The sequence below is a fragment of the Kogia breviceps genome, chromosome 15 (genome assembly GCF_026419965.1).
Source record: "Kogia breviceps isolate mKogBre1 chromosome 15, mKogBre1 haplotype 1, whole genome shotgun sequence".
In the NCBI taxonomy this organism is placed as follows: Eukaryota; Metazoa; Chordata; class Mammalia; order Artiodactyla; family Physeteridae; genus Kogia; species Kogia breviceps.
In genome coordinates, this window is record NC_081324.1 from 63599043 (window position 1) to 63623539 (window position 24497).

Here is a 24497-nt window from a genome sequence, read left to right on the forward strand (position 1 = left end):
GACCCCGAGGCCCCTCAGTAAGCCCCTCCCTTCCTGAATTGGGGCCCCTCCCTTGCTATCACTGCCTGACTCGTCTGGTGGTGCCTGCCATGTGCCCAGAAGGTGGAGGGCGCCTGGGCAGACAGGTGCTGGGGGTAAGATGATGGGCGTGGAGGGTGGGCCTAGGAGGGGTACACGGTCAAGAGGGCGGACTTGAGATGCTGCCAAGGCCAGTGGACAGGAGGAAGTGGTGGGAGGGCAAACCAAGCTAGGTCCTGGCTGGCATCAAAGTGGTCAGTGGAGGTGCTGAGCAGCCTGGCCTCTGCCCACTGCTGTCCAGGGAACCTGGAAGCTGCCCCCCATGCTGATTTCCTGCTGGGCATCGGGGTGCCCAGGGCACAGGATCAAGGTCCCTCTGGACATACAAGGCTCAGAGAACAACCAAGCACTGGCCCAGAGCCAAGATTGGGGCACCAAACCTAAAATAATCATTTTATTCCATTAAAACACTGTCCCTGCATCTAAAACTATGTCCATAACTTACAATCTAAGTAAAAGCCAGTTAACATAAATAAGGAGAAGGAGGTCACTTCTGAGGAAATCAAACTCTGGAAAAGAGAAAAGAAAAAATAAATTTCAAACAATTCTGATGTTTCCCCAAGTCAAACAAACTGCCCAGGCCTTCCCACTGCCATGCTGAGCGGCTGCTTCTGAGCAGCCCCACCACTGACAGGGGTGGGGGGTAGAACCCGCTGTCCTATCTACTTGAGTACCTTAGGCCACACGGCTCCTGGCACCTCCTCCCCTTACAGACCCTGCCTGGTGGCTTGTCCAGCCTTGGCACTGCCCCTAGCACGTTGCCCCTCACCCTCCCAGGCTGGCCCACCTGGTGCCATCTTGGTGGCAGCTCACACATGGCACTGGGATCATCACCAAGCAGGCTGCAGGGAGGGATCTGCCTCAGATGCCAGCCCCACTGCCTGAGACCCCCATTTGTAACCTTTGATTTAACCTCCCCACCAACAAGGGCCCTTGCTGAGGCCCAGCCCTTGAGACTCAAGGGGTGTCAGCCCCAGTTCAGATGAGGACACGAGGGCAGCCCGGTGAGGCTCCCCACAGACATCACATAAGACCCAATCTGCCCCCAGAGCCCTGTGCCCCACGAGAGAGGGGCTGGGGGGAGGTCCCTGAGGCCCCTAGGCCATTCTCAGCAGAGCCCACCAGTGCTCCCACACTCCCAGCTCACCAGGGACGGTGGCGGGGGAAGGACCCTGGACCGCCAGGAGGGACCCCCCACACCGGAGCCTGGATGGGGCCCGTGTGTCACAGCCGCAACTCCAGCTGGGGCTCAAGGAGATGCCGGGCAGGGCATCTGCTGTGGTGGGCCTGGGCTGAGAAGGGGTCACTAGACAGCAGGTCCCCAGCCCATTTCCCGAGGGCCCTTGAGAAAGAGGTGGTGTGTAAGGCACAAGGGAGTGCTGGCAGGAGCGTTGTGCTGCACTGTCACAGTGACAGCCACATGCATCCAGGCTCACACAGGGCCCGCAGTTTGTAATTCCCCACTGAGTGGCTGCCACCAGCTTGGCCTTCTCAGAAGTCCAGCACAGGAGAGCCCAGATAGGCAGACACCCCGTCGGCTCCAGCCCAGGGCCTGATGCTGGGGCAAGGGCAGACCCCGTTCCCGGCCACACCCGGTGCCTTGTGATCAGAGGAGGGTAAATGCAGCTCCTGCATTAAGCTCCCAGGAGCTTAATGAAATTTAGATCCCTCAAAGTGCCCCATTGTGGTCCTGCCACCAGCCTGGGAACAGACATCCCTGGAAACAGGCGCTGGACCCCATCTCCGGCTTCAAACCCAGGCAGAAGCCGGGCTTTGTGGCAGGGCCACAGGAACCCGCCAGCACCCCCTCCCCCATGACTCACCCTAGGACAGGAGGGACACGAGTGCATCCAGGAACTTGCTGCGGTCCTCGGCTTTCAGCTCAATCACTGAAGTAATGAAAGGAAAACATCACTGGGACGGGAGGAGCAGGGACAGAGCTGGGGGAGGCCACCAAGTACCAAGTTGACTCCCGCTGCCCGGCGCCCCAGTGGCGACAACCCCCTACCACATTCCAAGGCACACTTGGCTCCCTGGTGGCCTGGGGTGCTCTGGACCATGATGCCTATTTAACCGGCCTCCCTGGCTGCCCTGTCGGTGCGGCTGCGGCTGTGGTCTGTGGGCAGGACCCTCGGGGCAGCCAGGGGACCAGCGGTGACACTCTGAACACCACACCCCTGGCAGAGGGGCCTCCCTCCCACCCAAGCGGTCAGGCAGGAGGCAGCCTTCCATCCTGTTCTGGCCAGTCTCTCAGCTTTGGTGTCCCTTCTGTAGAAGGGGATATGGTGCAAATTGACCCATCTCTGGGGGCCATCAGCCTCAGACAAGCACGGGGCCTCATCAGACAGGACAAAACAAGCCAGCCTGGCCCTGCAAGCTGCGGGTACCTCAGGCCTCGACTTTCTCTACACCCCCTGCAAGCCGCCCACCCCCGGGGGAAGCCCAGCAGCTCCCGGCCCTCCAGTCCTCCCCATGTGGGAAACTGGGGCATCCTGCAGGCTGGCCAGCACCGCCTATCTGCAGTCTCAGGCATGAAACAGGAAGTGGGGGGGCTGCTGTAGGGGACCCCCCCACCACGGAGCCACAGCCTGAGTGGGCCCAGCAGGAAGACACCAGCTCTAGACTCCAGAGGCAATGAGGTGAAGGCGGGTCTCGGACTCAGAAACTGGTCCTCGTTAATGCATCAGTGGTGATGTGAGAGGTCCTTTCTGAGAGGTGGGCACGATGGGCTGAAGGTGCCCACCTTGCTATGGTGACAGCCTAACCCCAGCACCTCAGAACGTGACTGTACCTGGCAGTGGGCTTTTACAGAGGTGATCAGGTCACATGAGGTTACTAGGGTGCGACCTGATCCGGTCTGACTGGTGCCCTTATAGGAAGAGATCAGGACAGACATACAAAGGGATGACCACGTGGAGGCACAGGGAGATGACGGCATCTACATGCCCAGGGGAGAGGCCTTGGGAGGAACCAGCCCTGCTGACACTTGACCTTCCAGCCCCCAGAACAGTGAGAAATGCATTTGTGTTATTTCAACCCCCCCTCTGTGGTGCTTTATTTACAGCAGCCCGGGCTCACTAACACAGGGGTGAAGTGCCACACATCTGAAGAACAGAAAGCAAATATGGCCAAACATGCCATGTTCCACACTGGCATCCAGGGAAGCTGCGGGGGCGCTGGTGGCCTACAGGTGTGGCCCCCCAAAGCCACCATGCAGCAGCATCAGGGCATAGTGGTGGCCAGACCCCTACGCTCCTTGGTGAAGTGATCTCAGGGGCTGGATCGTAAGGCCAGAGCCAGGTATGCCTCTCAGGGCCCAGATGGGGTGTAGGGCCCGAGGCCAGAGGACTGCTGGCAGGGCACCCCCAGCACTTCCCTGGTTCCAAGGCCAGCACTGACCTTGAAAGGGCCTCAGTACGGCAGACTCTTACCTGAGAGATCGAAATGGTTGTGCAGTGTCCGGGAGTTGGTGCCCTCCGCCGCCTTCTCAAACGCCCGGCCAAAAAAGCTGGGGACACACAGAGGCGCATTGGGGGCTGTCCCTGCAGTGGACCCTCCCCGCCAGGGACACACCAGACTCCTCACTGGCCACAGCCCCGAGGCCTCAGCCCACTCTCTGGACGGCCACTGCCTCTCACCACTGCTCCCGTGTCAGCCCTTCTCAGCCCTCAGGTGGGCGTTTCCCCTGGCACCCCCCGCAGGCACCGTGCTGGCAGCTAGGGCAGGTGAGAGGCAGAGGCTCTGTGGAGCCAGGTGGGGACGGAGTCCTAGACACACACAGCAGGTGGGACCAGGGATGGGGAGGGGCCTGCAGGGCGGTGGGGGAGCAGGAGCCCCTCGGGGAGCAGCCTGGATGGAGCTGCCTCGAGGGAGGTTTGGTGGAGACAGCGGGAGCGTGGGGAAGGGGCTCCAGTGCCTGTTGTGGAGAGCAGAGGACAGAAGGCGGGCAGAGGAGGGAGAGTGCTCCCAGCCTCCACGGCCGCCCTCACAGGAGACTGTGCAAGTCCCCCGAGCTCACCGCCAACTGGCCCAGCCATGCACAGACTGGCAGCCCGAGTGAGGACACAGGCAGCCGCGGTGCTGCCTCGGGAACCCTGGCTGGCTCCCACCCATGTGACTTTGGATCTGAGACCCTTGAGGGAGCTTTGGAAGGCAGCCCGGCAGCAGGGAAGCACTTGTCTCAGAGGCCATTGTCTGCCCACTCACAGCTCAGTGGCCTTTGCAGATGCAGAAGGAGGTCAAACAAAGCTCACAGTGGCAGAGCTGGGACCGATCCAGACCCAGGGTAAGACCCAGACCCAATCCAGATTTTCAGTGCAAACTGTTTGCTCCTCAGAGAGTTCAGGCCCAGGTAGGGCTGAGGGTTCCACTGCAGCCGCAGGGCCACGCGCCTCGCTGCCCATCCTGGGTGCATCTGACCCCGGCCGGCCCTCCTCAGGGAGCTGGATGCCCTCGCCTGGAAGCTAGACGTCCACACCACACCTGCACCCCCCACCCCATGGGGTGGGAGCTCCCAAGAGGCCTCAGGCCACTCACAGGAACCCGGGTTACTGGGAGCCCAGAGATGTGCCCTCACCGGTGAGCCCCATGCACTGTTATCTGTCCTGGGCTTTCAGCATGAGGCCCCAACTGCCCTGCCACCCTCAGGCTCGCTTGCCTGCTGTACCTCCCTGCACTCCGACCCAGCTCAGTGCATGCTTGATGCTGCCCCACCCTGCAGCCCACGTGTGTAAGCCCCACCACCCTGCTTCATGGTGGAAAAGGCCATCCCTGGCCTGGCATTGAGGCCGACCCCCCATAGCCCCGGGGCCCAGGACTCACTTCTTTCTGTCCGAGCTGTCGGTCTCTGGGGGGATGCCCACCATGGTTACGGTACCCTGCTCCACGCTCAGGGGGGCGGCCATCACCAAGGGCAGTAGCTTGCAGCGCCGGTTCTTCGTCTGCGGAGGGAAGTGCACCTCGGTCAGTGCCCAGGAGCCCCAGTCCCTCGCTCCCCTAAAGCCTCCAGGGACTCCCTCTCCCCAGAGACACTCAAGTCCCCACGCAGCTTGCCCCCAGCCTCCTGTGCCCCTGGCTGTTCCCTCCCTCACCTCCTTTAGGTCCTAACACAGTTGTCACCTCCTCCAGGAGGCCCTCCCCAGCCCACGCCCCGCTGAACATGAGCCCCAGCCCTGTGTGCTCTGTGAGGCCCCCCGCCCCGCCACTTGTCCAAGTGACCTGGGTGGTGAGTGATGGCACGAGGGCTGGTGGGAAGTAGAGGGTTCAGGGCTCAGCGGAGGAACACAGCTAAGGAAAAGGGAGGCACGTGCCAGCCCCTGGCAGGTGAGCAGCCCCCGCACCCCAAAGCCAGTGTCTGGCACCAGCCACTCCCCCCCGCTCCCCCCGCTGCTGTGTTCCCACCCTCACCGAACACACGAAGGACTTGAGCAGGTGCTTGCTGAGCAGGCTCAGGGCGGCTGGCCTAGAGAACAGCACAACGTCTGGGGTGCCCTGCAGGGAGTGGGAGTAGGTGGTCAGGGGGCGGCCAGCGGGTGGGGCTGGGGGCGTGTCTGTGGGGAGCTGACCTCCATGAGAGAGCAGTAGAGGAAGGGCCCCTGGGAAATGATGAGGTTGGTGCAGAGGCAGCTGGCGATGGTCTGCTGTGTGGCGCGCAGCTGCTGCTTGGCGAGCTCCAGGCCGCGGTACAGCTTGTCCAGGTTCCCCCTGAAACATGGCAGGTGCACGGCTCCCAGCACTGGCCGCAGATCGGACACCTTGTTTCTGGGTCAGAGGAGCTGTGGAGCCAACAGTTCACTTCCCTCCCTCCCCAGCTCCCTTTCCGGTGAGAGGAAGGAATAAAAAGTGTCTAAGCCCACAGTGATGGACAGGAGAGGTGCAGGTGGGGTGGGTTCCTGCTGGCATCAGAAGACCGGAGACTGGAAGCCAGCAGAGGTGCCTCCTGGAAGGTGCTGCAGGGCTGTGACCGGAGAGGCTTGGGGGGCACTAGGGATCCCGCCACCTGACAGATGCATTTTTACCCTTCCCCCTCACAAAGGAGGGTTCCGTTCTGAACACATTAAAATGAGCCCTCTGTTGAGAAGTCAGGTCTTCAAGCAAAGCCTCTGCACCCAGCAGGTAAGGGTCCCAAAGTGTCACATGGGCTTCCCACCCACCAAGATGAAGTGATGCCTTCTGGCCAGCAGGCTTGCCAGGCTTCCACAGCCTTCCCCACCCCCCACAACCCCTTGAATGTAGAGGATCACCAGACATTTGAGAAATGCCTGTGGCCTGAAAAACCAGCCCTAGTGGAAACATAATTTGGAGACCAAAAGAAAGCTTAAAATGAAGTCTAATTAGTATCTTCAGAGAGATTTGGGCAACACATTCGTAAACCAAGAACAGGATGCTATGAAAAATGAACAATTAGAAACCAGGAAGTATTGGTGGAAAGTAAAATGGTTGCAACAAACAAAAAATTCACTCAAAGTCAAGAAAACCTTCCTTACCACACATAAGACAAACACATGGAAAATATAAGGCAAAAGTCAGAGACAGAGAATCATTCCAGAAAGTCTAGAAAGATTAAGAAACAGACATATGTGTTGGGGGAATAGTAAAGGCAGAGTACGAAAGCATTTCCTCAGACTAAAAGGGCTCACCCCAAACCTCAGTCTAATACATGAAACAAGATCCACCCCCCACACCACTAGACATTATGGAACACTGAGAATCAAAACAGATCCCGAAAGCTTCTGGTGGGGGTGAGGGTGCATTTATAGAGAAACAAGAACCCAAATGGCTCAGACTTCACATCAACACCACTGGCTTCTGGGAGACAGGGAGCAACCCTGAATTCTGCACGAGCTAAACCAGCAATCAGATGAGGGCAGAAGATACTGTCAGATGTGCAAGAGCTCAGAATGTTTACCTCACATGTGCCCTTTCTTTAAAAGTTGCTTAAGAATTATGTTCTAGCAAAACGGGGGAGTAAAAAAAACAGATGAGGATCCCAAGATGTGCTGGGTCCACCCCAGTGGCACAGTCTGGGCCGCCAGTGGTGGCGGCAGGTGGCAGGACTAGGGAGCTGGAGCCAAGAACAGAGCCCCAGGCTCTCCTGGACAGAAGGGGCTCAGGGAATGAGAGCTGGGAAAAACCGGATATGATAAAGGAGGCAATGAAGAGCTCCAGGGAAAACAAAGAGCTGAGCCAGAAAGGAATGGGATCACCGCACATTAGTGACTCTGGAATATTTTATTAGAGCAAACAAGTAACACTATTTACTGATCTTCATCTTTGGGAATCAACCTACAGCCAAAGATGAGACGACTCACATTCTGTCCTCTACCCCACTACTGTTAACCTTGAACGTGGGAAAGTATTTTCACATCTTGGGAGGTATGGGGGAGGAGAAAACGAAGGATGCCAACACCCTTTTCTTACCAACTAGGGAGACAAGAGATGCTGGTGAAAGAACAAGACCGAAGTATGTTAAGGTTACAAAGGAGCTAAAAATAGTGGCACAACTGTACCAACAGGAGGGGAAGGGGCACAAAAATGGGATGAATGCTCTTTTGTCACAGCAGGAAGTCAGCAGACAATGGCTAAGACTGGCCCATCAATTCTGAGAGGAGGCGGAAACAGTGGCAGTATAGTTCTTTAATTTCTCCATATTTCTAGATTAAAATCAGAGCAACTACATTACAAAACCAAAGACCTAGGACCCACATTTACAACACAAAGGTATGAGGAACACCACAGACCCCAAAATATAGGCAGGTGGGAAGAGACCCCCAACTGGCCACCAGACGTATGGGAGGAAGCAGAGAAGCAGAGACCTAAGAAAGGTGAAACTCCAGGCAGCTGGGGACAGTGGCCAAAGCTTGAGTTCTGCGCCACGCAAGAGCAGGTGATTGTGAGGGCCATGGCAAACACCAGGGGGCTGGAGCAAGCTAGCTCCCCGTACCAGTCAGAGCTCCTTTCCACTCTGGGCCCCTTGCTGAGGAGAGACGGTTACAAGTGGAACTGAAACTGGGCAAGAGAAGGACAATTCAGAAAAGGAAGGCAGAGGCACTGATCAAACACGCTGGGATTGTCATGGAGGTTCTAGCCAGGCGATTGGTAAGAAAATGAAATAAAAGGCAGTTAGATTGGGAAAGAAGAAGTAAAACCATCTTTATCTGCAGGTGACGTGATCCTGTATATAGAAAATCCTGAAGAATCCACTAAAAAACTGTCAGAACTAATAAACAAGTTCTGCAAGGTTACAGGACAAGATCAGTATACAAAAATTGATTGTAGTTCTATACAGTAGCAATGAGCAAACCAAAAATGAAATTAGTAAGTTGATTACAGTAGCATCAAAAAGAATAAAATATTCAGAAATAAATCTAATAAAAAGTGTACAGTTTATTCTCTGAACTATAAAACACTGTTGAAAGAAATTAAAGAGGATCTAAGTCTATGGAAAAACATCCACGTTCATGGATTAGAAGACTTAATATTGTTAATATGGCAACACTCCCCAAATTGACCTATAGATTCAATGCAATCTGACTTCTTTGCAGAAATTAATAAGCTAATCCTAAAACTCACATGGAAATTCAAGGAACACAGCATAGCCGAAACCTGCTACAAAACTACAGTGATCAAAGCAGTGTGGTACTGGCATATGGTTAGACACATGAATCAGTGGGAGAGAAGTGAGAATCCAGAAATAAATTCCCACATGTATGGTCAACTGATTTTCAACAGGGGTGCCAAATTAATTCAACAGTAGAGGAAGTCTATTCAACAAATGGTGCTAGAACAGTCAGATGCCCATATGCAAAATAATTAAGCTGATCCCTCCCTCACATCAGATACAAAAATTAACCTCAAGTAAATCATATACCTAATATAAAGGCTAAAACTATAAAACTCTTACAGAAAACAGAGGTGTAAATCTTTGTGACCTTGGATTAGACAATGATTTCTTAGCTGTGACACCAACAACAAAAGAAACAAAAGAAAAAATAGATAACCCAAACATCGTCAAAACTGAAAATGTTTGTGCTTCAAAGAACAACATCAAGAAAGTAAAAAGACAACCCACAGGATGTGAGAAAATATTAGCAAATCATGTATCTGTTGAGAGACATACTTAGAATATACAGAACAGTTCCTAAAACTCAATCATTAAAAGATAACCCAATTTAAAAAGAGACAAAGGACATACATTTATCCAAACAGGATACGCAAATGACCAGTAAGCACATGAAAAACTGCTCAACATCATTAACCATTAGGGAAATGCAAATCAAGGCCACAGTGAGACCATGTCATACCCCTAGGATGGCTGCGATCAAAAAGTCAGACAGTGACAAGTGTTGGTGAGGATATGGAGAAATTCAAACTCTCATAACACTGCAGGTGGGGATGTACAATGGTGAAGTCACGTTTTGGAAAACAGTCCAGCAGTTATACAAAAGGTGACACACAGAATCACCACATGAGTTGGCAATTCCACTCGCAGGTATATACCCAAGAGAGAGGTAAACATATCCACACAAAAACTCACACATGTGCATTCACAACATCATTTTTCATCATCGTTAAAAGGTGGAAACTACCCAAATGTCCATCAACTGATGATGGATAAATAAAATGTGGTCTATCCCTATGATAGAATATTATTTGCAATAAAAAGAAAGGAAATTCTGACACATGCTACAACACGGATAAAACTTGAGGACATTATTCTAAGCAGAAGAGGCCAGGCCATAAAGGATCACTTAATGTCTGAGTCCATGGATATGAAATGTCCAGAATAGCGAATCTATGGATACAGAAAGTAGGTTATTGGTTGCCAGGAGCTGGGGGAGATGGGAGATTTGGGAGGCAATGGCTGAGGGGAGCAGGGTTTCTTTTTGGAGCAATAAAAATGTCCTAAAATTAGATAGTGGTGATGTTTGCACAACCTTGTGAATATACTAAAAGCCATTAACTTGTACACTTTCAATGGGCGAGCCATACAGTATGTGAATTATAGCTCAGCAAAGCTGTTTAAAAAAGTGTGCTTGGGAATGTACCAGGAAACCCCAGAAAGCAGGCCCCTCTATTTCTAACACTCTGAAGCTGGAAAAGCTGTGTGAACCATACCTCCCACAAAAAAGTGAGGAAGACTAAACTCACAAAAAAATGAGCAATGATCAAATCCTCTCAGTTACTGTCAGGAAAAACAAGGAGGATAGTCTCCCTCTCGACAATGAAGGTTAACTAGAAAGACGTGCCCCCAAAAGACCAGAACTGTAATATTCTATTTCAAAACAAGCCAAAAGACACTAAAAAAATAGTACATCTCGGGAAGTGAGATAAGAAAAAGTTAGAAGTGAAAGAAAAATAATTGAGAAATGAAGACTAAACTAGAAGAAACACAGGAGTGAATAAACAACAATGCCTGAAGGGGTATGGGAGGTGAGAAAGAAGAAAAATTTTAAATCAAAAAAGAAAGAAGAAAAGGATTCCAGAGAACACGACACATACTGAAGACGGGCATGGGTCTCGTGCGCCCCCAGCTCAGGTGGACTGTGATCTGGATTCCTGCAAAGACGTAGTCACCACCATGCCCGGGGGCCCTGTGACCTGCCTCCCTGGCAGTGTGGGGCTGAGGGCCGAGTGGCCGACGGGGATGGGGGCCCACAGCCAGGCCCACTACCTGGAGAGACTGTCCAGAGCCTGGATGAAGTTATCCGTCCCAGAGCCGTCTTTCTCGGGGCTCTCCATTAGCGACATGGTGGCAAAGACCACATCACTGGCCAGGAACTTATGCTTGAAGCCAAAATGGATGCTGAAAGTCTGGACGCGCATGTCCTTCATGCTGCAATGGGAGGAAGTGACACGGCTGTCATTCTGCGTGTGGCCAGAGTGTCCTCGAGTTGGGGTGAGCTCTCATGCAGGCCAGGCCAGCATTAATGCTCCCTCCCCAGCCCCCACTGATGCTTGCAGCTAGCCATTCCGGTCAGAGAATGGACAGAGTCAGGAGGCCGACACAACAGCCTTCAACCGGGGTGCTGAGCACCCGGTACAAAGCTGTCAGCCCATCAGGGCAGGGCAGGAGCTAGCTGTGTGTGTGTGTTGGGGGGTTGGTACGGCAATGCAGGTGTGGTCCTCTCCTGCCAGGGCCCCAGGGCGCCAGGAGCAGCCAGGCCCATGTCCCTCCAGCAGAGCCAGAAGACCCGGTTGGGCAGAGCTCGCCTGAACCTGGCCCCAGTGGGTCCTTTCAGGGTCCAGTGACGGACAGTCCAGGTTGACCTCAAAGGTCTGCACCTCGGCCCCAGGAGGTAAGGATTCTAGACTTTTCAGGCACCTTAAGTCCTAATTTTAACCCAAAGAGGACTCAAAACTTCAGGGAAGGCTAGTCAGGTCACAATCATCTACGCGTTCTTGTTTTCTGCATTATTTTTAGAATGTGATTAAAGCTGAAACCTTGACAAAGCTTAATCCAGAGAAACATGTGTTTACCCAAATTTATTCGCAGACTCTTCAATCATCTCCCGCAAATTCTCCTTCAAGGAGACATCCATGGACTGAAACTTCTGCTTCACCTGTTTCAGGGGGAGACTGGGAAGGAGGAGCACTGGTCACAGGAGGTGTGATGCCACGGCTGATGGCCCAGCCTGGCCTTCAGACCAGATTCTGGGATCGAGTGAGGAATGTGGGATAGAGCAGGAGTGGGGGCTTTCCCCCAGGGGAGAGGGGCCGTGGGGGGCGGGCCTTGGCGCTCACTCACCCCACAACCGCGAGGAACTCCTGCAGCCGCTTCTGCCCGTGAAGGGACCAGAGCTTGAATCTGGCCGCAGTGTAGCACGTGTTACACAGGCTGTCGTGGAGGGACCAGTGCTGATAGAGCACCAGGCGGAGGCTGGGCCTGCAGTCAAGGAGCTGTGGCTGCATAGTGACCCGGGCCCCCGCCCTGGGACCACCACCTGCATAACCAGTCAGCCCCCCAAGGACCTGGAGCTCTTCGACCTCAGCTTAACATGACCCAGACAGAGAGCTTGGGAGATGTGGACACACAGCATTATCCGGGGGCCCCTGTGGCCACACAGGACTTGGGAGGCCCCACTGGGCGTCGCCAGTTCAGGCTGGCCTCCCACCCGCTCCCCGCAGGCTCCACCTGGCTGGGCCTGTGCTGGGATCCCCTCGACAAAGCCTCATCCTCACCCCACTCCTTGACAGGCTCTTCCTCACTCCTGGGGCCACAAGTGTGGCTGTGAGGATGGTCCTCACCCACACCGAGGGTCTCTGGGCACACGGCGGCCTCTGTCCTCTGTGATGCCCCTCCTGCTGGTTGGGCCCTGGGGCCACTGTCCTCCCTGCCCGCACCCCTGGTGCACCCTGGCCCCCAGATGTCACATGTCAGGACCCGGCTCCTGGTGGTAGCCCCCTCCCGGAGCTTGGCTGCCCCACACCCAGCACCTCTTCCTAGACTTGTCGTGGGCACCCCCACCTGACACGTCCAAGTCATGTTCACTGGTCCCCAGCTGTCGCAGGGCAGGCACAGGCCGGCCCCACCCCTGCCATCACTCTACCTGCCACCAAAGCAGCGAGACCCCTGCCATGGCTGCCACAGCCTATCCCCCCCATTCGGCAGCCCTGGGACATTCAAGCACCAAGAACCAGCTCCTCGACCTGCACCCGTCCATCGCTCCAGCCCCTCCCTGGAGCTCACCTCAGGGCTTTTGCAAGGCCATGAGATTGCCCAGGCAGCCCTCCCTCCCCTGAGGGTGGCTGAGTCTCTCCTCTGATGTGGCCTCACCAAGCCTGTCCTGAGCCCTGCAGCCCGATGGCCCGGGTCGCCCCCTCGAGGCACCACATCCTCCTCCTGAAGTGTCACTCTAATCACACCTGCTTGCTGCTTCCCCACCCTCTTGGCAGAAGTCTGCGAACCCTCTCAACTGCCTGAACCACCGTGGCCCCACGTGCACTTGCCTGTGTGCGCCCAGCACCCATGCACCCTAATACACGTGATGCTCCTGAACACGGGAAAGGCATGAACGAGCCAGGGAGGGCCCACGTCCAGGACTCCTGCTGCACCCACTGTGCCCTCTGCCCAGAGCCTCTCATCCCGGGGACGCAGGGCTGAGCCGTGAGGATACTCGTACTCGAAGGAGATGCGCATGCAGTCGACGGAGAGCGCGTGTTCCTCATCCTCATGCCGGTGGTTGTGCCGGGACACGTGCCGCTGCAGGATGCCCACATCGGTCACGTACTTCATCCTGGAAGACAGCACGCAGCCTGGGGCTCCCTCCGCCCCTCCTGTCCAGGGCCCAGGACCCCTGCTGCCTCTGCAGGCAAACGAGGGCTGGGCTCTGGCCTCGTCCGCCACCCCCGTGCGCTCTCCCCTGGGCAGCAGCTGCCCTGCGTCATTTATTTGAGGCCCCTTGGGGTGGGCACAGAGGGTGCCATGGCCCACCCACCAGCCACGGTCAGTGGACAGACCCCATAGTGACGAGACACCCAGCACAGGAAGTGTTGGCGAGGAGAGCGGGAGAAGGCAGACCCCGTCCAGGTCCACTTGAGGGGCCACCCAGGCCAGCATGGTGCCCAGCGTTGTGCACCTGACGCCATCAGCAGCACAGGAGGGGAGCAGGCTGGGCCCAGGCCGTGAGACTCGGGACCCTCCAGTGGGCAGGGTGGGAGGGGCAGCTACCAGGGCACAGGGGCCTCTGCAACCAGTGCAGGTGGAGGCTGTGCCAGGAGGCAGGCACGGGGCCCTTGGACGGGGTTACAGTTCCCACCTGATGGCACCAGAGCAGCAGGAATGAGAGGGGCACCGGCTCTCCCGCCCCTCCCAGGTGTCTACATCCTGGAGTCGGACAGAGAAGAACAGCAAAGCCCACCCCCCAAGGGCAAAAAGGGTTTGGCTCCACACCAGCCCTCCTTGCAGGCCTGTCCAGCCTTCCCCCAACCTTTGAGATCTGCCCGCCCTGGCAGGCCTCGGGGCCCTGGCCCCTCCTCCCAGCCCTGTGTCCACTGGGCACAGGGGTCAACAGACAACATGAGGGCTGGGAGACCAGGCCCCTCCGCTCACCTCAGGCTCCACCTGCTGGGCCCCCGAAGTGGATGAAGCATCCACACAAGGCCACACATGACTGCGCCAGAGGTCCAGTCCTGACAAGGACCCAGGCTCAAGGCAGCCCCTCCTCAAAGGGCACCGCAGGGATGCTGCCCCCAGCCCACCACTGCAAACCCGGCTGCGGCCGACCTCAGACAGCCCTTGGGAGCGCATCCTTACTGGGTAATCTTGTCTTGCACCCACTGGTCCGTTAGTCCAACGATGGCCCACCTGGAAGGAGAGGAATGGAGCCGTGAATGGGTGGGCGGCACTCACAGGCATGTCCTGCCAGCGTGGTCTGACCCAGACACTCCGCTGGACCAGCGGTCCTGCCCCGCAGGTGGAGAGGTTCCAAGGATGCCATTGCAGTGTCACCGCTGTGGGACTCTCGGTTCCCAGCAGGGATCCCCTATGACAAGAGCAGCAGGCCCCACACTTGTGTCCCGGTTCCCCTGGCCGCACGCCACCCTCGCCGGCTCAGGGCAACAGGGCACCTCTGGGCCTTGATGTGGCCAGTGCCTGGCCCTGCCCTGGCCGTCCTGAGGCTCTGACTCAGCACAGACCATCACCTCGCAGAGGAGAAAACCAGGACCCAGAGCAGAATGCTGAGGGTGAAGCAGGCCAGACCCACACACTCCTCACTAGACTGAGCCTTTAGTCCCCAAATCAACCACATTCAGGAGTGCAGTGGGCCAAGCACCCCTGCCGGAAGACCCAGCAGCAGGCTCAGAGGCAGGCCAGCGGCTACTCATGTACCAGAACTACCCCCCAGCCAGGGTTGCAAAGATGCTTGTTGACAGCAGTCTTGTTCAAACCTCACGCTCAAATTGATTTGGGCAGCAAGGCTGGGTGGTCAGCTGGGAAGGGTGGAGAGGCCCAGGCCCCTCCCTCAGACTCTTGGCACTCCATGACACTCCCCAGTCCCCCCAGGAGTCTGTGTGCAGCCGGGGACCCCAGTCAGGAAGATGACCAGGGCCTGCACGTGTGCAAAAAGGGGCCGCACCCGGCACTCCCCTGGCAGTGGGGACCTGCTCTGGCTGTGAGGATGCAGCTGCTCATGGGAGGGCCTCACGCACCACAGCATGTCGCTCAGGTCCTTGGACATCATCCACGCCAGGTCAAACATCACCATGGCCGACTGCAAGAGAGACAGGCTTTAACGCCGGGCAACGGTGCTCACGGCAGGGCCAGGCCCGTGCTGCCCGGTGCCCTGGGACCACGCGAGAACGGTCTTTCCCACAGGGCTGCCTGTGGATGAAGCATCCAGCTCCCGTGAGCAGACGGGCTGGGTTCTGGCAGGAGATGGGAGGATCAGGGTCTGACCAGAAGACTCTAAATCCCGTTTGCCCTGAGACGTTGGGCTTCCTTCAACAGCGCCAAGGAGACTGGTTTCTGTGGGAACTTCCAGCATCTGAGGGGCTGGGCATCCGTTCCTGCCCACACCACCCACCCCTCCTGCGGCTTCGGATCCTCCACTTGCCAGGGCAGAGAGATGATCCCAAAGGGCAATAGGGCCTTGACCAGAAAAGGGGCTCTGGAAATCTGTGCTCAGGGTCCAAGGCCCCAGAGCCAAATTCTAAGGCTAAACACAGGATGCTTTACTGGAAACTTATTTTCTAGGGGTCCTCAAGGCCCTGAGCTCTGCTCAGCAATGCCAGAGTCGACACACTAGGTTTTCTGTACGAAACTCTTCCTGTAACACATATGCTGGTGGGCCTGTGTAAGTCCAGAGTTCTACCTTCTTGCACAGAGACTAACAGACCTGTTCTGCACTTTTTTTTTTTTTTTTTTTTTGGCCACGCAGCATTTAGGATGTTAGTTCAAACCCAGACCCCTGGCAGTGAGAGGGCCAAGTCCTAACCACTGGACCGCCAGGGAATTCCCTTGTTCTGTACTTTTGATCATGAACAGAAATAATAGCTTCTGTTCCTTGAGTACCTCTAGGTAAAAGGAACCGTTCCCAACAACTGCCTCTGGAGTGAGGGCTGCTCTCTTCCTTTTACTGAGGAGGAGAGGCTCAGAGAAGCTGCATCCCCTGCCCAAGATCACAAAGAGGAAGCTGTGGGGCTGGGATTCATACCAGGCCTTGGTGGCTCTAAAACCTGTGCTCATTCCTCCTCCTGTTTTAGGACAGTGACCCCTAGAGTCCAAACGTGACCGTGAATCCAGCCTATCTGTACTTACCGACGTCCCGTGATATTCGTACTGCTCATAGTCAAAGAGTATGTCTCTTCTGTAATGACACAAAATGCGGGTCTTCAACAGGAAGCAGAATAGGAAGACAAATGTTGGGAAAAATGCCAAAACTGGATGGTACCCAAGAAACGCAAATGAAATAGTTTGTTTTCACTGATTGACTCTTCAAGGAGTGTAGACATACAATGGCTGGGAAGGGAGTAAACGGGCTCAAACCTTGTGTGGCTGCAGAATATGTGAAATGGCATTGCCCCAGAATCCCCCCTAAGAAATGATCCCCAGAAGGGAATTCACGGAACAAGCAAGACAAGACGGGCTCTGTGTGCAGCCTATGTGTCACAGGAGGATGCTGGACCCAGTTTCCAGTTCACAACGAAGGGAAACCAGCCAGTTGAGCACTGGGCAGTTTATAAAGGCTTTTGGAACCATCAGAACTATGATCCTATTAAGAGGAAAAATGCAAAATTAGGTGTAACTATGTAAAATGTGCACAAGTACAGATAACCCAGGAAAATCAATCCAAAGCCAGAATCTCTTCCTATTAGTGAAAGTGAGTTATATTCAGTTTTCTTTCCTAACACTTCCTGAAATGGTTTTACACTGTCCTTCCAAGGGGGTTGGCTGGGGGCACAGCAGGACAGGGGCAGGGTACTCAGACCCTGCGAGACCTCCAAGGACTGTGTTTAGCAAGGAATTCCTAGCTCTAGAGCACTGCTCCACTTTGCCTCAAGCTAGAATAACCTCTCCAATGTTTTCATTTTAAAGCACTTCTGTTTTTTAATTTGTAACAGGAAGAGAAGGTGTGTGTAACTTAGTTTCCTTTTCATTCTTTTTTTCCTATGAAAAGTTTTACACAATTGCCATCTCTTGAATTTGTAAATAAAAGTATTTACATTTAGAAAACTATGAAAACAAAGGACCAGGGCCCTCACCCCTAATGGATGGCATGTGCTTGGGAGACCTTCAGGCCAGGCCCCGCCTTCGGCCTTCGTGAGACCAGAGGACAAGACAGAGGGGTCCTGAGCTCCTTCCCAGTGCAGGGCCACCAGCTCAATCCTGCAGACACTGGCGCAGAGGCTCTAAACTGAACATGTGATCCTCAAATGGAAAAGAAAGGGGCATCGCTGACCCACTGTCCCGCTGCTGGACGCAGCCTCACCTCCGGGCCTCCCATTCTCTTCGCTTCCTCCTCTTCAAGGTTTGCTCGGCGATCTCCTGATCCACGACAAAGAGAACAAAGCGTTGAGCAAAGGAGCCAGGACCTTACCCCACAGCCCAAGAAGGTTCTGATCTGGCAGAAGGCACAGGGCGCGAAGCCTGCTCCTGGGGAGGGAGGCACTGAGGGGACAGCTGGGCCCTCTGGCCCATCAGCACTATGGGTGTATGGACATGGTTGGCTGCCCCCCCCACCCCGCTGGCACCTGCTCAGGCCACACCCCGAGTCCTTCATCCCAGCACCGTGCAATCCACCAAGAGCCCGCCACTGCCTCCTGCTGGCTTTCCCACCAGATTAAAAAGAGCTCACACTTCTACATCCAGACCCCACCGTTTCCAGAGACTATTCTGAACTCACAGGCACAACCTCATTCAGTTCCCACAACAAAGGCACAGGGGTGGGGGGACGGCAGTTTTAAAAACTTGCTTCTGGAAAGATGGTGTATGTGTATTTTTCTTTGTACATTCATTAAATATACTTAGAAACCCCAATATCACATATTATTAAAAAAAAAAGATTCTGAAAGGTGGAGAGGAAGGTTGACCAGCCAGGGATCCTGGGACCTGAGGGATGTCACATTATGAGTTCCCTGGGTTTTCTTTTTTGTTCATACATCCCAGATTTGGAGCTGAAGAAGCCGGCCACTTGGAAACACCAACAGGTACGAAGAAAAAAATCCCCAACAAAAGCCAAAGAACCATGAAGGAACAGCCTCGGAAGAGAGGAAACTTTTAGAGGATAAGTGCTTGACTCCAGGCCCACCCCCTCCAGCCCAGCGCAGGCCGCACAGAGCCCAGCCTCCCCCAATGAACACCTCCCATCTGTAACACCTCCTCCTTCTACCTGTGCACTCCCTACACCCTCGCCAAGGTAGAGTCAGAGGCCAGGCAGGGAGCCTGTAGCTTCCTTACCTAGTGGTAACACGAGAAGCTGGGTCACTTGTAGATTGTTGGTTGGAATGTAAAATGGTACAGCCACTCCAGGAAAGCCAGCTTCTTAGAAAACTGAACACATAACTACCACACAACCCAGCAAATGCACACTTGGTCATTCATCCCAGGGAAACGAAGACTCGTGTTCATACATACAAATCTGCACACAACTATTTATAGCAGCTCTATTCACAATAGCCAGAAACTGGAGACAGCCCAGATGTCTGTCAGTGAGTAACTAGCTAAACTGGGGCAGGTCCACACCACGGAACATACTCAGTAACTAAAGGGAATCAACCTGATACACCCCAACACCTGGCTGAACCTCCAGGGAATTATACTGAGTGAAAAAGCCAATCCCCAAAGGTTATTTACTATATGATTCCATTTATATAATTCTTGAAAGGACAAAATTATATAAATGAAGAAGTGTATAGTGGTTGCCAGGAGCTAAGGAGGGGGTGGGGCAGGAGAGAAGTGAGTGTGGCTATAAAAGGGCCACAGGAGGGGTCCTTGTGGTGATGGAAATGTCCTGTGTCTCAACTATTTCAGTGGTTATGATGTTGTGCCACAGTGTTGCAATATGTCACCCCTGGGGGAAACTGGGCAATGTATGTAAGTGATTTCAACTCATTTCTTACATCTGCATGTGAATCTACAATGATGTCAAAGTTCAAAGTTTAATTTAAAAAGGCAAGTCATGGTCCTGATGAGGGAACTTCTGGGGGATGATAGAACTGTTCTCTATTATGATGTGGTGGGCGCCACATGACTTTATACATTCGTCAAATCTCATCGAACTGTACACCCAGTGAATTTTATTGTGTAGAAGTTATACCTTAGTAAAGTTGCCTAACAAAACCCCCAGGGCCCAAGAATTCTTTGACCCTCCCCACAATGCACAGTGGAGTCCTGTCCCCTCCCCTCGTGGCTGTGGAACTCCAGGGCTGGTCAGGAGGGCTCAGACATCTCAGTATCAAAAAAACCACAAACAACCCAATCCAAAAATGGGCCGAAGCCAACAGGCACACGAAAAGATGCTCAACACCACTTATCATCAGGGAAATGCAATTCAAAACCACAATGAGATATCACCCCACAGCTGTCAGAATGGTTAGTATCAAAAAGACCACAAATAACACATGTTGTTAGGATGTGGAGAAAAGGTAACCCTCCTATACTGTCGTTGGGAACTAAAGTGGTGCAGCCACTATTGAGAACAGTATGGAGGTTCCTCAAAAACTAAAAATAGAGCTACCATATGACCCAGCAACTCCACTCCTGGGCATATATCTGAAAAAAACAAAAACACTAATTCAAAAAGATACATGTACCCCAATGTTCATTGCAGCACTGTTTACAATAGCCAAGACATGGAAGCAACTTCAGTGTCCGTCGACAGATGAATGAATAAAGAAGATGTGGTGTGTATATACAATAGAATACCACTCAGCCATTAAAAAAAAAAAAAAAAAAAGGAATTCTGCCATTGTGACAACATAGATAGACCTTGAAGTATTATGCTAAGTGAACTGAGATGGAGAAAGATAAAAAATAAAATAAAATACCATATTATTTCACTCACACATGGAATCTAACAAAACAAAACAAATGAACAAACAAAATAAAACAAAAATAAACTCATAGATACAGAGATTTGTTACCAGAGGGGAGGGGGGTTGGGGGTTGGAGGACATGGTGAAGGGGATCAGGATCCAGCATATGGTGGTGGATGATAACTAGGCTCATGGTGGTGAGCACTTTGCAGTGTACACAGATGTTGGATTATAATGCTGTACACCTGGAACCTATATAATAAAAAGAAAGAGCTCTAAAAAGTCAAAGATTAGAAGATAAAGACCAAAAGTTGGCTGGAAAATAGAACAGATAAAGAGCCAGGCAAGAGGAAAGAAATCTCAGAGTGGGTCTGAGAGGTCCCAATTGGATGACCCAAGACTCTAGAAATAGCAGGCAGGTGAGGAAGCAGGACACACACCCCCAGATGGACAGTGTCCAGAACATCCCAAACATGGCCCTGAAGGGCTCCTCCCAAGGCCCTGGTCAGGCCAAGGATGAAGGGAGGACCCCAAACATTCCAGAGGCAAATCTCAGCCTGCACACCAAGGACCGGGGGCCAGAGGGCATTAGCTTCCTCACAACACTGAGCACTAGAATAATCTCGTCCCTTGTGTGGGAGGAGCAGCGCCTCCCGCCTGTAATTCCACATCTCACAGAAGCCACCAGTGCTGGATGCCACAGCTCAGAGAAGTCCAGAAACCTGCCTGAGGCCACACAGCCAGGGGATGGCAGAGCCCAGAGTTGGCACCCACACCTGCTGCCTCCCATCTCTGCCTGGGCCCACAGGCTCTGGGCTGACCCCTGACCTCAGGGAGTGATCACTTCCTCAAGACCGTGTTGAGAGGCCCAAACCCACCTCCTCCAACCGTGTGCGCTTCTCGGAAGGCTCTGACCCCTCGTCACTTTCATTTCCCGAATGTTCTTTATCTTCCTCTTCATCCCTAAAAATGTCGTCATAGGCAGGAACTTCAAGGTCATCATCTTGTTTAATGAGCAGTTTGATCTAAGATTAAGACAAAAAGCAATCAATCTCCTCTGTCATTCATGGAAAACTATCCATCACGTTTTCTCTAGCAGAGTCTTATTTGGCCACAGTGAGCCGCTGGAATCTGCATGCTATTCAGTGCACAGAAACTACGGGAATTTGAAAACTACCTACAGTCATTAAGTTTGGAAAAGAGCTCCATCTTAGGCCACATACTCAGCCAACAAAACAAATGCCTTGTACCTCGGCCTTTGATAGAGGACACGGAGATCGGTGACCTTGAAGCGAGCAAAGCTCCTGTCTCTAAAAGAGGTCCTTCACGTGAGAGTTTCATGGCTGATGTTTTGTTACCGTGGATGCATGCCCACTGCTGACGGGTCAAAGAGCACGTGTGACAAGAGCCATGCCAGGCTTACAGCGGCCTCACACCACCATCCTGCTGGTCCCCACACCACCCTGGATGGGCAGGGTGCATCCTAGCCCCATTTATAGGGGAGGTGCCTCTGAGGTCCCCCAGTATTCAATAAGGCTGGGCTGACCTGAGCTTGGAGTGCAAACTCAGCAGGTTCTGGTCCCTGCACCTTCCAGGACAAGCGAATTCCACACACTCCCTCTGAGCACCTCCAAGGTTAGGTGCCGTGTTTCTCATCAAAGATGGACAAGGGGCTTCCCTGGTGGCACGGTGGTTGAGAGTCAGCCTGCCGACGCAGGGGACACGGGTTCGTGCCCCGGTCTGGGAAGATCCCACATGCCACGGAGCGGCTGGGCCAGTGAGTCATGGCTGCTGAGCCTGCGTGTCTGGAGCCTGCGCTCCACAACGGGAGAGGCCACAACAGTGAGAGGTCCACGTACCGCAAAAAAAAAAAAAAAAAAAAGATGGACAAGACCAGGTTCTGTCCTCAGGCTGCTCCAGCTCTTATAGGGGAGGTGGACACAAGCCTTGTCAAGAACACCAGGCGTGACATTGTCCTTAGCGTAAAAGGGAACAGACAGACAGGAGAACTCAGGGGAGACATAGGCCCCGAATGCCTGCTTACCTGGGCATCGTTGTACACGTTCACGACATTGACTGGCCTGTGAGTGTCACACACGAAAAATACGGTGTCTTCATCGGGTTGAAGGATATCCAACAGGTCCACGTTAGCGCCACAGTTTATGAGGATAAAATAGTGGAACTGAGAAAAGGACAGGGACACTGTGAGTAAGCGCATGGGGGAGGCCATTTGTCTTCAGCACTAGGCCCGAGTCCTGCTGAGACACATGCAGTCCCTGATGCATGGCAAGGTGCTGACAGTGAGGGGCTCCAAACACGGCCACAGCTGGCCTGTGAAAGTGCTTTAACAACTCCATATACCATTTCATTTCCACCACGAGATGGTGAGGTGGGTTCCATGCCTGTCCTGGCTTCAACGAGGAGCAGGCAGAAGATGAGTGTGCCCGAGTCTCAGGCTTGGGGTCAAGAAGGTGATGTGGATGGACCAAGCGTTCAAATGCATAACCGGGTCTCTTCTGATCTGTCACTCTACTGTGACAAGTTGCCTCTCTGTGCTAGTAGCATGGCATAGGGTTAAATTTCTAGCAAGTCTTAGGTAGTCCACACTTAACAAGCACTTAAATATTAAGTTAACCCTTTAATCACATCCTATCACTATAGAAAAACCTTTCCTTATAAATATTGAACTGGTAGAGGTCCCTCTCATGATGACAGGAGCACCGGGTGAGGACTTATCTCTGTCAGACAGTCCTAGATGTGGCCTGAAACTCTAGGGACCCTCTTCCAGACTCCAGTCTCTCCCTGTGGGGCTGTGGGGTCTCAGATGTCCCATCTCTCATTACAGCTCCATGCAGAGGTGGGAGGAAGCCTGGCCTCTACTGCTTAAATTTCAAAGGGAGACGGTATGTTCCTGAATTTCAAGTTGGAAACCTGGATACGTTTTCTTGGAGAGATAAATATGAAACAGTAGTCTAATCTAAAGTAATTTTCACTAGGCCATATAAAAAACAACCTGCTAAATTCCAAGCACCTTACAATGAAATGTGTCTGCACCACAAGTTCAAAATTAGAGGCTGTCCATATTCACTATCTCTATTTTGTTGTCAATTTTGCCTCCACAATTTGAGGGTAAGTCACCTGGACATATAGCTCACTTTTCTCTTCTGAAGAAAGTCGGTAGTTAGAAATACATGCAAGCTATTACATACATAGAAAGAATGCTCAGTGTTAAGAAGTTGTAATTGGGTAAAAAAAGCCTAATATTCTCAAATGCATCTCTCATACCTGTTCTTTATGCTCAAGAAATGCAGTTTCAAGTTCTTGCCACCCAGAAACTGGAACCAGTGTATACTGCACGTGGTCACACTGGAACAGGGCCTGGAGAGAGATCTTTTTTCAAAACCTATTGCATTTAGGATGTCTGCAATCTACCTTGAAATGCACTTAAAAAAAAGAGAGATGAGAGACAACACGTGATGACCTAAGGTTAGTGAAATATTTGTGTCAGCAAGTAGGTGATGGGGACATGAATGTCTACTGAATCATCTGGTCAACTTTGCTGAAAATCACCAAAGGAAAACTGAAAAGCTGATGGTATTTCTATGACTTCTGAGAAGTAGTTCCTGACCCAAGGGGGACTGACCAAAGCTCATGTAAACCCTGCACCATATTCAAAACCGAACCAACGATCTTCCCTAACAGGCTAAAGAATCGAGTATCTCCCGAATCGCTTATGACACCACTGTGCCCTCGGCTGTCAGATTCTTCAAACCCCACACGTGAGAAGCCGCCACAGGTCTACGGGTCTCTCGAATGCAACCATTCTGTGCCAAGGTTGCTACAGAGATACTAATTAGTCTCCCCGCCGTTTACCTAGTTCTCCTCTAACCCACCCAACGCCGTCCCGCCAGGGAGCAGCCTTCTGAGTCCCCGCCCCAGGACAAGCTCTCGCCCGGGATGGGGTCCTCGCCCCGCTCCTCCCCCGCGCCCCCCGCCCGCCCGGCCCGCGGACCTCACCTGAAGGATCTTGCAAGCGCACAGAGCGTCCACGTCCGAGGCCACGAAAAGAAGGACCCTCTGTCGGGGGAGAGAGGGCTGAGCGCGGCGCCCCGAACCCCGGCCCCTCCCGGCCCCACGGCCGCGCGCCCTCGTCCCTTCCCCCAAGCCTTGGGGCCCAAAGAAGGCTTCACCTGGCTCTGGACCACCTCGTAGAACTCCTTGCGGAAATCTAACACGAACATGGCTACGGCGGCGGGACACCACCCTAGCTCGCGCTGAAACCCAACGAGCCCGGCGGCGGTCAAGACTCCCGCCAAATCAGCGCTCTTTCGATTGGCCCGGGGGCCAACCAACAGGGACTCCGTTCCCAGCCTTTTCTCCTTTCTGATTGGTCCACGCTGGGGGCCGGCACTAGCGCTCCGCCATTTACGGCTGGAATAGTCCAG

General features: G+C 53.5%; 1 protein-coding gene across 1 annotated transcript; it reads right to left on the reverse strand.

Annotated features, from left to right (window-relative positions):
• Positions 1 to 1379: 1379 nt before the first annotated feature.
• Positions 1380 to 24293, reverse strand: CDC45 (cell division cycle 45). The gene is made up of 19 exons (XM_067014317.1): positions 24243 to 24293; positions 24070 to 24129; positions 23338 to 23430; positions 22097 to 22234; positions 20931 to 21077; positions 17508 to 17563; positions 16337 to 16385; positions 15229 to 15290; positions 14333 to 14383; positions 13194 to 13313; positions 11825 to 11956; positions 11557 to 11655; positions 10751 to 10912; positions 5643 to 5781; positions 5485 to 5568; positions 4900 to 5018; positions 3510 to 3586; positions 1902 to 1967; positions 1380 to 1420 (listed from the first exon to the last, which is right to left on the reverse strand). Exons 1-18 carry the CDS (start codon positions 24291 to 24293, stop codon positions 1903 to 1905), a joined length of 1704 nt encoding a protein of 567 aa, XP_066870418.1. The 3' UTR covers positions 1380 to 1420; position 1902.
• Positions 24294 to 24497: the final 204 nt, after the last annotated feature.